The sequence below is a fragment of the Cucurbita moschata genome, unplaced genomic scaffold (genome assembly GCF_002738365.1).
Source record: "Cucurbita moschata cultivar Rifu unplaced genomic scaffold, Cmos_1.0 Cmo_Scf00024, whole genome shotgun sequence".
Lineage (NCBI taxonomy): Eukaryota > Viridiplantae > Streptophyta > Magnoliopsida > Cucurbitales > Cucurbitaceae > Cucurbita > Cucurbita moschata.
This window is the reverse complement of record NW_019268540.1, coordinates 314,515-326,436: the sequence shown is the minus strand read 5'-3', so window position 1 is coordinate 326,436 and position 11,922 is coordinate 314,515. Positions and strand designations below refer to the sequence as shown.

The window sequence follows — 11,922 nt, the reverse complement described above, 5'->3', positions numbered from 1 at the left end:
CGAAAAAAAAAAAAAACACAACAAAAGGCACCAATAGTTTGGAGTCCTTGAATTGAAAATATGGATTATCAATTGATCAAGAGTTGGACCATACCTTGGTCCAAATGGACGGATCATTACTTATGGAAGTTTCAACTAGCTGCTGCAGTGCACCACATTTGCTTGCAGAAGGGCTTTCACCATTGCCAGTACTTATCTGCAGAAGAAGACAACACATACCACTTATCTATCATCCGGATCATCTCACATAACATCTAATGCGAGGATATAAAATTTTTAAAACTGAAGTAAAAGAAAATAACTAATAGATACAAACAAATCCATTGTGAGAGTGCTCACCAGGTGAAGAATTTGAGGGATACTAGGGCATGTGTCCATCATGGAGTTAACAGATTTAATTTTGTGTTGATGAGAACCGAGCTCTAGTGAAGCCTCGTCATCATACCCAATGTTTTCAGCAACTCCTAAGTGATTGCTGTCAATCTCACCATTAACCAAATGCAGGGAAGAATAATCGTCAAAGTCAACACTATTATCAACATTATCCACCAGACTAGTCCGTGAGCCCAGGTTTTGATGTGTGGAATTTTCCAAATAATTTGCCTCTTTGGTTTTCAAATTAATAACATCATTGCTGGAACCAGAATCAAAATTATGATACAAGTTCTCACGAAGTTCATCAGAAGTAACTTGACCAATGCTCCTTGTTACCAGGGTTGATTCCTGGTTCGTATTCCACTTCCTACCACTCTCATCATCAAGAGAACCAGCTGAGTATCTACCAAAGAATTGATTCTTTTTGGACATGCTAACATACCCTTCCTCAGACGATGATCCAACCATATCAGATGGGTCATACAAGGACTTAGGTCGTTGGCGTTCTTTCTTGTTCTGTAAAAAGTTCATCAAGTCCACCTCAATGCGAGGAGTATATTGTTTAAGGGCTCGCCTCAAGGAATTCTGTTCTTCAACTGATAGGCTAAGGATATAATTCAAGACAGCTGCTGGTTCAAAGTGTGAGTAAACAGATATAATGCATGTAATGGCTGCTTCCTTCAACTTTGTATTTTTGTCATAAACCAATGGTGTCAGTTTAGCAAGCCATAACTTTAGGATGCCATTATTACTAAAGCCATCAGAATTCACAACATGCTTGTTAAAAGAATTTATAGCAAACTCAATAACAGCCAGCTTTGCCTTTGGTGACCGCTGTTCATCCAGAGAACGGAGTAAAGCAGGTAAGAGAGAATCGGTACTATAACTTTTACTAACAATTTCCAAAGTTGTCGAGCAGGGTTGCCTAACTAACTCCTTTGGGTCAATCAACCGAGAGAAAACATGGGGTAAGATCCTTTCCATATAGCTCTCAAATGGCCTTCGGCAGGTTGGAATTATATCAGCCAGTGTTGAAAGTGCTGCCTGTGCAACTTTATGGTGTGGGTCGTCCAAGTGCTGGAAAAACAATTTCATTACCTTCTCAAAATTTTGGAGTACTTCTTGTATTCCTTTTGGACCCTGCTGCAGCAAAGATTGAAGATAATTAAAGGTGCCAACCCTAGTGCACCAATCAGAAGATGGATTAAGTCCCTCACTAAGAGCATCACTGAGAGAGGCTGGACTGTCAACGTAACTTGACATTTCCCCAACTGGTAGCTGGCTATCATCAAAACTCCGACGCCTCGTTGCAGACATTCGCCCAGCTGCATTCTTTCTCAACAGTGGTCTCTGGAAGTTGGGAATATAACTATTATGAGAATCCTTATAGTTCCCATCCCTATAAGATGTATCCAAGTAATGCTTCTCAATTTGTGGGGTAATATACCGCTTAGCCTCTCTAATATCATTATTCTCTTCAACAGAACCCCTTTCCTGGTGTCGGTCAACAACCCGCTTCACAGAGTAAGATGAAAAAGTAGGCAAAGATTCGCTGACCACATTGCTGCGATATGATGATTTACCAGAACCTTTGGAAGCTTGAATTTGAGTGATGATATCAGATAAACCCAATCCACCTTGCCGGCTCCTAACTTTATTCTGATTTGATGCAGTTAATTCAGCTGTAGAAGAGTTACTCAAATGATTAGTTGCGAGTAAAGCTTGAGGAAAGGGTGGATCACGAGATGATGGAGGGTCAACTCCTGCACTAGGGGAAGTAAGAGGAAAATTTAGCCGCTCACACATCAAATTTAGCTAGTTGCTTCATAAAGAATAAGAACAAGAACAAACCCAAGAGCTCAAGGGTGATAAAAAGCTAATTAACAGCATATGATATTGGGTACCTAGATCCAAACTAGATGATCGAAGATTTGCATTATGTTTCTCAGATAAATCCAAGCCTCTGAGCATGCTTTCAATTGCATTGACCTTCTGTTTGCTTGAATGCAACACACTTTCCAAACTACGTTCAGAACCATCAACAGAAGTCTTAGACTGAGACAGAAGTCCAGATGAGAGCGAAGCCCCAGACGATAAACTTGAACTTCTATCCATTGCAACAATAGCAGAAGTTCCATATCCAGGTAAGCTTGAGCCAGTCGATGGTTGAGAGTTGAGTGACATCATTGTACCTCTATCACGAACAGATGGAGAAGCATGTCGCCTATGTATACCCCCATCGTCTTCATTAATTAACTGGAGGAAATTTTGGAATTTAGAGAATGGTACATTTAATAATGGAATGGATATCAAAACATCTTTCAAATGAAAGTAAGCTATACCCTCTGAATCACAAGGTCAAATGAGGAAAATAAACGTCTGGAACGCTCCGGCCAAGTTTTTGCAAACATCCTGTATAGTAATCGTGCAGTGGATCGAACCTATCAAGTAAATATACTAGAAGTGAGGTAGTAAGAGAGATATGAAATGGAATGTTATGCCATACAACTTCAGATATTCTAGCAAAATTAAAGTGAGGATAATAAGAAAGAGATCTAAGGATAGGGAGTGGCTATACCAATTCATGTAATTAAGAAATTCGAACAACTGGCAGAGACTATTATCTAAATTTTTCTTTTTCGTTTCTCTCTCTCTCTCTCTCTCTCTCTCATTTCTTTTCTTTTTTCTTTTTTTAAAAAAATGGATAAGGAAATACTGCACACAAATAGTCAAGAATTTCAAATGAAAATGATTTACAAGGCAAAAAGAACTCTCTATACAAAGTAATGAAATTCAAGAATTATTTTTTCAAAAATACCTCACTCATTGCATCAGCTACACAACACCTGATTAGATCCTCATATAAATCAGCAGATCGCTGTATCTCAGGTGCATCAGCCCAATACTCGAGAATGAGAAGTGCATATTCACAACACCTATGATACAAAAAAAGACACAATAGGAATCAGGAGAATAATGCTATCGTATAAGTTTCAGGAATGTGAAGAAATTCTCACCGTGCACGTAGTACAGCATTTCGATCATTTTTTGCACTATCAGCTATACGGGGAAGCACACGTGCAACTTTACAGTTACGCAACATCTAGATGAAAAAGAAAATGAAATTAATAAATTCATTATAAACCGCCCAAGTCAATTGCCAATGGAAATTTTGTCTTTGGGGAGAGAAATAGTTCCCTTTTGGGTGAAGTACCAAACTTTCATGGAGGAAAATGAAAGAATAAAAAAGGACTTGCAAAAACCACAGCCCAAAGGAAGGAGCCAAAACAACTTAAGTCCTAACCATACCGTTTAGGACAGTAATTTATAAAGCAATAACAATACCGTTTTTATGCAATTATCGGCAGACTCCGCAATTACAAAAAGGGTAAAAGAGACATAATTTATAAAGCAATAACAATACCGTTTTTATGCAATTATCGGCAGACTCCGCAATTACAAGGACAGTAATGACAACCAGCTTGAAAAGGACCTGAATAGAAACAAAACAGAAAACAAAACAAATTAGGATTCTCAGCATGACAACAACATTTTTCCAAGATCTTTCACTTACTGGAATAAACATTTCAGCGCAGGCTTCAAAATCTCCCAAAAGTTCCTTAGACAAGAAGCATAACAAATGGCAAGCCTGAAATACAAAGTAGAATTGAGAGAAGGTAAAACCATTCTTTTAAAGAAACAAGTATTTCATTATATACTAAAAAATATAAAAGAGGGAAGAGACCATTGATTCTAATAATGGAATTACAAAACAGTCATCCATTTGGCCATAAGTACGGTAAGACCATACTCAGAAAAAGTGTGTTTGCATTTACACCAGTAAAGAGCCAAAAAGAGAACAGTGCTTAAGGAGTCCCAAGGAAAAGCCAATGAAAACCCAATTCTTTACCGAATACAAAATCTTTCACCAAATAATGTTTCCTATCCAACACAATAAACTAGATACATTTAGAAAATAATAAGAAATAGTCTTCCCATCGACTATCAAAGCATAAAAGAAAGAGAAAATATTATCACTTTGGACCCACTAAATGTTAGTGTAAGATTTAACGACAATTGATGATAAATCACACAAATCTTACACAATGAATATCAAGAAGCATTGAAAACAATTGAAATCCGATTCGTAATCAAATAAAAATTTAAAGAAAGAAAAAAGAAAAAAAGTTCAGTAAAGATCAACAGTCTGATACAAATAATAATAAAAGTAATAATAATTGCAATTACACCTGTTTCACTATGCTAGACCTTCTATCAGATAATTGAGTACTGAGAGGTCCAACCAGCTGTTTCAACAATCCCTTAAAACATGGATAGTCAGCCGCACCTATCAGGAAAAAAAAAATGAGCATCCTTCCTCAACACCAATGCATTGAGAACTCCGCCTCCGTTATACAATTCCAATCCATACCAAACATCATAGATAGATAAAGAGATAGTATGGCCCACAAAACAAGCTCATACGGCAGTGACAGTAGAACAATTGTGGCAATATTAACACATCAAAGAGAAATGTGAATCAGGCAATTAATACTGAAAACATCCTTCAAAAAGAAAAAATCTATAAACCTTTCTATCACAATTTTTCCAACTTACCAAATCAAACTCAATAGTGACTACTGATGTTAATCAACATACGACATACTTGAATAATTTCATATATGAAGAAAAAGTACAACATTATTGGAAGAGAATATTTGTGACTCGCAAAATCACAGTTATGTCAGCCTAATAAATTCAATTCATTTAAGCTACTAATTCATCAACATGTGACATATACTGTAAGAGAAAAGAGTTGTAGTAAAACCTCCAGAAACAAAGCCCTCTATTCTCTGCATGGCTGCTATGCGAATAGACCAATCCTTTTCTGGAACAAGGATAGAAGCTATCTTCTCAATTTCCCTTATTAGCTCCTTCTCCGAATACACTTTTATAGGATCTATCTGCTTCTCAGTTACATCACTTTCTCCTGCACATGACAGCAGCAACCTCCTAAGCAAAGATAATTTAACGAATACCATACTCCAAGATTCTGGTTAAAAGGCCCTGATTTCATCCATGCTTTAAATACCGCTCAAAGGATAACTCTTTTTTTAAAATCGACACTCAAAATATAAGTGTTACTATGAAGTGCACAATTAAAAATGTTGAAATCTGAGCATTCAAATGTTCCTTCTACTTATTGTTTGTTAATAAGAAACCAAGAAGAAATTTCAAATTATTCCTTCTACTTTGGAAAAGAGAGTAGTAAGAACCTCTTAACTGAAGTAGATGACAAAGTACCAGATAAATATGAAAACCAAATGTCATAGTCAGCATGACAGAATAATGCAAAGAGTAATGGGGTAGCTAAGATGATAATCCTTATTACCTCTAACACATACCTCGATTAATCTTACGGAATAACTACTTGAGCCTACTATATTCAATTGCCAAAGAAACTCATGAGTTATGAAACCCTAGAGGGTTGTCCAACATGCCAACCCATTTTGGCTTGTTTTAGTCAATAGTGACAAAGTTATCTTCGATAAACTTTAGCTAAAAAAGGAATCACAAATTCTGCAGTCTCTTTCAACACTATCTGGTACTCTTTCTTTTTAAATGAGAAGTCAAGCTTTCCTAGAGAGAAAATGAAAGAGTACAAAAAAGAAAAGCCAACGAACATAAAAAAAATAATAATGATAATAAATAAAGAATCAGCCTAAGCTAGGGGAGCCAACCAACTAGCCAAACAAACAGGGCTTTAATCACGATACTAAGACCTAGCAGATAAATTGAAAAGTCCTAGGAGACCAGCATCCAACACCCAGATAAGTAAGTTTTTTTTAGCTCCATTTACGTGTAAATGTAGACCACCCTTTTCATATTATAGGCTTGGTCTTCTTTCGACCTAGTGGGAGTTATTTTTGTAATCAACCTTTTGGCAATGGAGGCCTCTTTCCCCTCTTTATATTTCATTCATCAATTAAGCAAATGTTTCTCCTAAAAACAATATAACAAGAATAATAATTTTAATAATAAAAATAATAATAAAAAAAATACAGCACAGAAGCAAATGGGCATGCTAAAGCAACTAAAACAAACGCAAATCACTTAACACAATAACCCCCGCCACAGAGACCACAATTACACCATGGAGTGCTACCCAGTTGGTATGGACAACAAAAGGAGAAGGGTTATAAAACGCTTGAAATTAGACATAAATAGCTACCACCTACTTATTATTTACAAAAATATTAAAATAAATAAATAAATCTCATAATGAATAGGTTCCAATGGACCCATATTGGTTGTTTTTGCTAGACTATTCAAATATAAACTAAAAACTAACCTCCAAAAAGAGAAACCTCCCTGTTGGAACTCTTAGCCTTCGGACTACTTTTTTTAGGGTTAATATTTGCAGGCTTCATGTCTCCAACTGAAAAACTACCTAGTCCTTCTGAGGACCGAACTTGAGGTGTAATTTTCTCAAGACGAGCATTAATATCTTTCACCTGGAGGTAGATGATAAAACAAAAATTCAGAAAATTATAATAGTAACATCCATTTCCATAAATTAGATTGCTACTTTATCTGAAGTAAAATAAAACTATAAGCATTCAAGCACTTTCTAATCATAAAAGAAATTAGGAATAAGGGACTAAACGCATCCTTATAACAAAAAGGGAAAGGGGGGAAGAAGAGATGATCGAAGAAAAAGCTTACCATATAGGTAGGAAGGTGATGGCGCTGAAGCTCATCACGCAACTGTGGCCCAGCCTGTGTATACATCTCCTGAAGAAAAGAAACTTTAAGTCTAATCGCTGAATTCAACAATAGCATATTGCAATTGACACTATCTGACATTGACATAAGCTTGAACCAGAATGCCCATTGTTGCAATTAACTCAAGGTCGCTAACCTCAATACAGACTATAGCGGCTTCCCTAACTCCAGGGTTTGGATCATTTAACATCTGCAAAATCTGTAGAGAAAAACCTTTATCAAGTTCACTTCTAAGATGGAAAAAAGTTACCAGACAAAAAGGTTTTTCGTTTTTCTTATGTTTTGGAAATTCAGTTTCATACCGAAGGTAGTACAGCCCGCTGAAGTGTAAGCTCAGTTGATGCAAATAAGCCAATGGCTGCTGTAACAGTTCTTGCAAACTCTTCCCGTATTCTCCAGCTTTTGTGTGACCATGCATAAGAGCCAGCTCTTTCAACAATGATTGTTGGAGAAGAAATCTGTAGGCAGCAACCTTTATTAGGTATGTCGTGTGCATTGTTTCCTTTCAGCAAGACCATATAAAAAAGACAAGAATTCTACATGCTCTTTCCTTACGCAGGCAAGCAAACAAAACAAGGAAAAAGTTTTGAGTGAATAATAAACAATATATTGGATACAAGAAGAAAATAATTTTTTTTCATTTTCTCACTCCATGAATTCAACTACTTAAATCTCGCCCTGCCATATAAAAAAACAAAGATTAGCCTTGAACTAACAGTACAAGAGATACATATATCAGTCTATCTTACAGAAACCGCGAAAAGCGGCAATAGCTCCTTCATAGAATTAATAATGTTAGGAGGGGACACTTACACCCCCCATTAAAAAGGAAAAATAAAAAGTTCACTAAGATAACTGCCACCTGAAATTTTTTTGACTGCGATCAGGGAGGTAAGTCGACCTTAGTATTCTATGGTCATATGGCCATATTTGCAACCTACATGTGAACAGTAAGGATAGACAGAGATTGACACAGATTATTCTTACGTCGAAGACTTGATAAAAAACCCATAGCCGCCGATCAAAATTAATGGGAAATGATATTGGTTAATGAATATGTAGCCAACACAAGGTGTAATTTGCTGGTTCTAAGCATCAACAAATCTGGGCCTACTAAATAAGCTTTAAGGCCAAGAACGGATAAAAGAGCTCGATACCCAAACAATCAAAGAAAATACTGTAACCATTCCTAGGATGCACTATCACGACCCGATTAAAGATCATTTGAGTACACAGAACGCAATGAAATATCTAAGTTCTTGTAAATAGGGGAGAGAAATTTCGGCCGAACTCGGAAGAAAGAAACTACATCGACTACAAGTGATTAGATTTCAATCAAATTCATGGATTCATTTGCCACATAGACGGCAACAATTGCTGAAATCGTTAAATCCGCAGAAGTAAAGGCTCATCCAGTACCTCCATAAGAGTGAGCAAGAGCCTCCTTGCGGCTTCTCTCACAGGTTGCTTTGCATCACCCAATCGCTCGACAACAGCGGGGACAAGGGCATTGAAATGCAACTTGAGAGGCTCGCCAGAGAGCACAGCAGCAGAAGCCAAAGCCTGGAGAGCACCCTGGGAAACCCTAAAGTTGTTGTCCTTGAGAAGATCGAGGCAACAATCAACCAAGGCCGTAGTCTCGGCGGAATTCAAACTTTTTCTGGAAGCTTCGAGAAGTTCATACAGGCGTTCGACGCCGGCCATGCGCTCCTTGGTGTCCTTGGCACGAGCCAGCTCCAATGCTTCCTCCATATCTGAGGTTGGTGAGCACGGATCCGGCAGGCCAAGTCTCAGATCTGAACAAGATACACCAGAATTGGTAGCGGATTCAGCACATAGAGGGAGAGTGGCATGAAAGTCGTAGAGTGGAGGCAAGTAGCGGAGATGAAGGAAACAAGAGTTCCGGCGAGAAGAACGGAAGAGAAATATTCAATTCGGGAATCGAACCGCCGCAAAATTATAGAAGCGCAGACAAATTTAACCAACTGGGTCGACTTTGCAGACGAGAGAAACGGGGAAGAAGAAGAACAGTGGCAGTGAATTGAAGTCGAGAAAAAAGAGAGGCTTTGTAGAGAGAGAGAGAGAGAGTGAAGATTTTTGATGGAGAGAGGGAGAGAGAGAGAGAGAGTGAAGATTTTTGATGGAGAGAGGGAGAGAGAGAGAGAGAGCGACTGTGGAGTGGAGGACTCTTGTGGGTGACAGACTGAAATTACATTTTTACCGCTCCTTTTGCTTCTAATTAACGATTTCAACCACCCCCACACCCTTTCCCTCCTTTTTTTTTTTTTTTTTAATCTTATAAAAGAAACTAATTTAGTTTTTAACTTTAATATGTAACAATTTATTCTTTATACTTTAAATTTATAATAATTTAATCGATAGGCTCATAAATTATAAATACTAAGTCTTTATATAATACAAAATTAAATTTATTTTGATGAGATTTTTATAATATAAATTAAATTAATTCATTTAAAATATTGAAATTAAATTAATTAAATTGCCGCATGGACTAAATTGTCTCTTATAAATAAATTAGTTTAAATTATTAGATTAAAAATTAATTAGTTGAAGCTTTTACTTTTTTTATTTTATTTTTTTTATTTTGTTAGATGTACAGCTTGGCATTGTGGTGTACGAGACTACTGTCGTATTAAAATAATGTGTTTCTTTTGAATAATTTAATCTAAATAATATTTTATTTTATCCCGAAAGCATATTGTTAATTGTTGGATTATAATAATGTGCAAGGTTTTAAATTTTTTAATTACATCTTATTACTAAATCATATTGTTTATAAATACCACGTCATGCAGTATAAGTTTTTAATGGAAAAAAATTATTAAAATTATATTTATATTTACTAGGATTCTTTAAGCCCATTCATCGCAATTTTACAATTAAATATTCACATACAAATTTAATTAATGAAATGTGAGGGTATAAAGTCCAGTTATACCTTTGAATTTCGAACTAGTTTCTTTAGGAACTAATTTGATTCAGCTCGTAAATTTTTGCATGGCATCGTCTTGTGATGTAAAAATGATTTTAGAAACAAAAACATTAAATAGTTGTGAGAATTGATAGGAACAAAGGTAGCCATACTGATGCAGTTGGTTATCGAGAACCATAAAGCTGCAAGGTTTTCAAAAAAATGTTGTATTTTCAATGTCAAGCTACTAAAAGAAGTTTGCAGATCAACCAATCCTAAATGAGTACATGACAAATAGAAAGAAGAAAGTTAGATAAAGGCCAACTCACTGCCCCAGATTAGTACAACCGGAGGAGGGTCAAAACCCTAGATCGAACTTTCTCGATTATTTTCTCAAAATTCACTTAAATGAATAATTCAATCGGAGTAGGAAAAGTCCAACTAATAAACCCTAAGCCGTTTGTTTTAAAAGTAACAAGATCAAAGGATCGAAGTACGTATTGCCTGTCCTACTTTCAGCTATTGTACTAATCCTAGTTAGAACATGAGCTGTTATGGATCTTCATAGTCTCTTTTAACATTCTCGTTAAATGATGCATAATTTTGATTATAATATTGAACTCTCGAACAACTAGTCCAAAAGAAAATTAGCACTCTACCAAATTTGGTATTTAAAAGGATATTAAAAAGAACAGGCAACCAACTCTTTGGCTTTCATATCGATAATCTCAAACAAAATCATGAATGAAGATTAGTTGGAGTTGAAGATAAGTTGCACCAAATGAAAAGGGTTGGTTGAATTGTCATTTAGGAAGTGATGATTGTAGCAAAAGAAAAAAAAAATCCAATTTACCCATTCAACCATAGTTTTCAGTAGGTTTCTCCAAATCTACTCCAAATGTTGTTGATCTAAAAACAAAAAAGAAAAAAGAAAAAAGATCCCTACACCTTTCACATTTTCTTGCTTTTTTCTCCATCTCATTGGGGAAAAATGTTTGTAAATGGAAAACAATGGACCGACGAAATTAGTTCGTTTAACCTTAACTCATAGTTGCTAGACGATTTGATTCATAAAGTTTAAAACAAGAAAGCAGCTTAGTTGACTCAATTATATCTTCATCAATCTTTAAAAACACTGAGCTGCTTCACACCTTTTCCTACTTCAAGTTAGTTTTCATTTCGGGCTTGGATTCGTGTCTATCTCAACTCTCTTCCCTTCGAGTACTTGTACGTCCCCCTCCATATCAAGACTCTTCCTAGTTCGTGCTACTTTAGAATACATCTACACCTAAAAATAATCCATTATATAACAAATACTAGAAGAAGTTATGTTGAGCATCCTCTAATGTTAAATAAAGGTGCATATCTTACATAAACGAAGTATCTAGAACTTTCGGACGTGTGATTTGGACATGTGATTTGAACTTGAGTGGATAGAGGTAATTCTTGATGGAAGAGTTAATTTGGAGGTCATAATTCTCAACACAATTACAATTAGGTGGAGAGGAATTATTAGAACTATTAGAGACTTTCCAACAACTCTAAAAGAAAAAAGAAAGGAAAATAATATTTGAATAGGACAATAAGAATGGCATCTTGTTGTTGGAATTATGAAGGTCCAAATTGGGATAAGACAATTATGATTTGTGACCAAATAACTTATTACAAAATTATTTTTGAACTCTCCCTTAAATCCTTTCTACTGACGGGTCTACACATATTTCGGTGTTTCTAGATATTTAAACTTTTAAAAATAGTGTCTAAACTATTTTTATAACGACTCATTTAGATTCAACATTTGATAACCTCAACATTCTCTGCAACATGAT

The 11,922-nt window shown here is 35.8% G+C and overlaps 1 protein-coding gene across 2 annotated transcripts in view; it reads right to left on the bottom strand.

The window, feature by feature from the left end:
- Positions 1-9,289, bottom strand: part of LOC111460773 (CLIP-associated protein-like) — a 12,839-nt gene extending 3,550 nt beyond the window's left edge. Inside the window, exons 1-15 of one of the 2 annotated variants that reach the window (XM_023104061.1) lie at positions 8,581-9,289; positions 7,464-7,619; positions 7,298-7,360; positions 7,102-7,170; positions 6,728-6,890; positions 5,204-5,365; positions 4,626-4,723; positions 3,950-4,024; positions 3,800-3,868; positions 3,393-3,478; positions 3,194-3,311; positions 2,718-2,816; positions 2,280-2,631; positions 340-2,138; positions 95-196 (exon numbers count right to left, since the gene is read on the bottom strand). In XM_023104061.1, coding sequence (XP_022959829.1) covers positions 95-196; positions 340-2,138; positions 2,280-2,631; positions 2,718-2,816; positions 3,194-3,311; positions 3,393-3,478; positions 3,800-3,868; positions 3,950-4,024; positions 4,626-4,723; positions 5,204-5,365; positions 6,728-6,890; positions 7,102-7,170; positions 7,298-7,360; positions 7,464-7,619; positions 8,581-8,913 — 3,744 coding nt within the window. In that variant the 5' untranslated portion in view covers positions 8,914-9,289. The remainder of the gene's footprint in view (positions 1-94; positions 197-339; positions 2,139-2,279; positions 2,632-2,717; positions 2,817-3,193; positions 3,312-3,392; positions 3,479-3,799; positions 3,869-3,949; positions 4,025-4,625; positions 4,724-5,203; positions 5,366-6,727; positions 6,891-7,101; positions 7,171-7,297; positions 7,361-7,463; positions 7,620-8,580) is intronic. The other variant, XM_023104062.1, reaches the window with a different exon arrangement.
- Between the last annotated feature and the right edge of the window lie 2,633 nt (positions 9,290-11,922).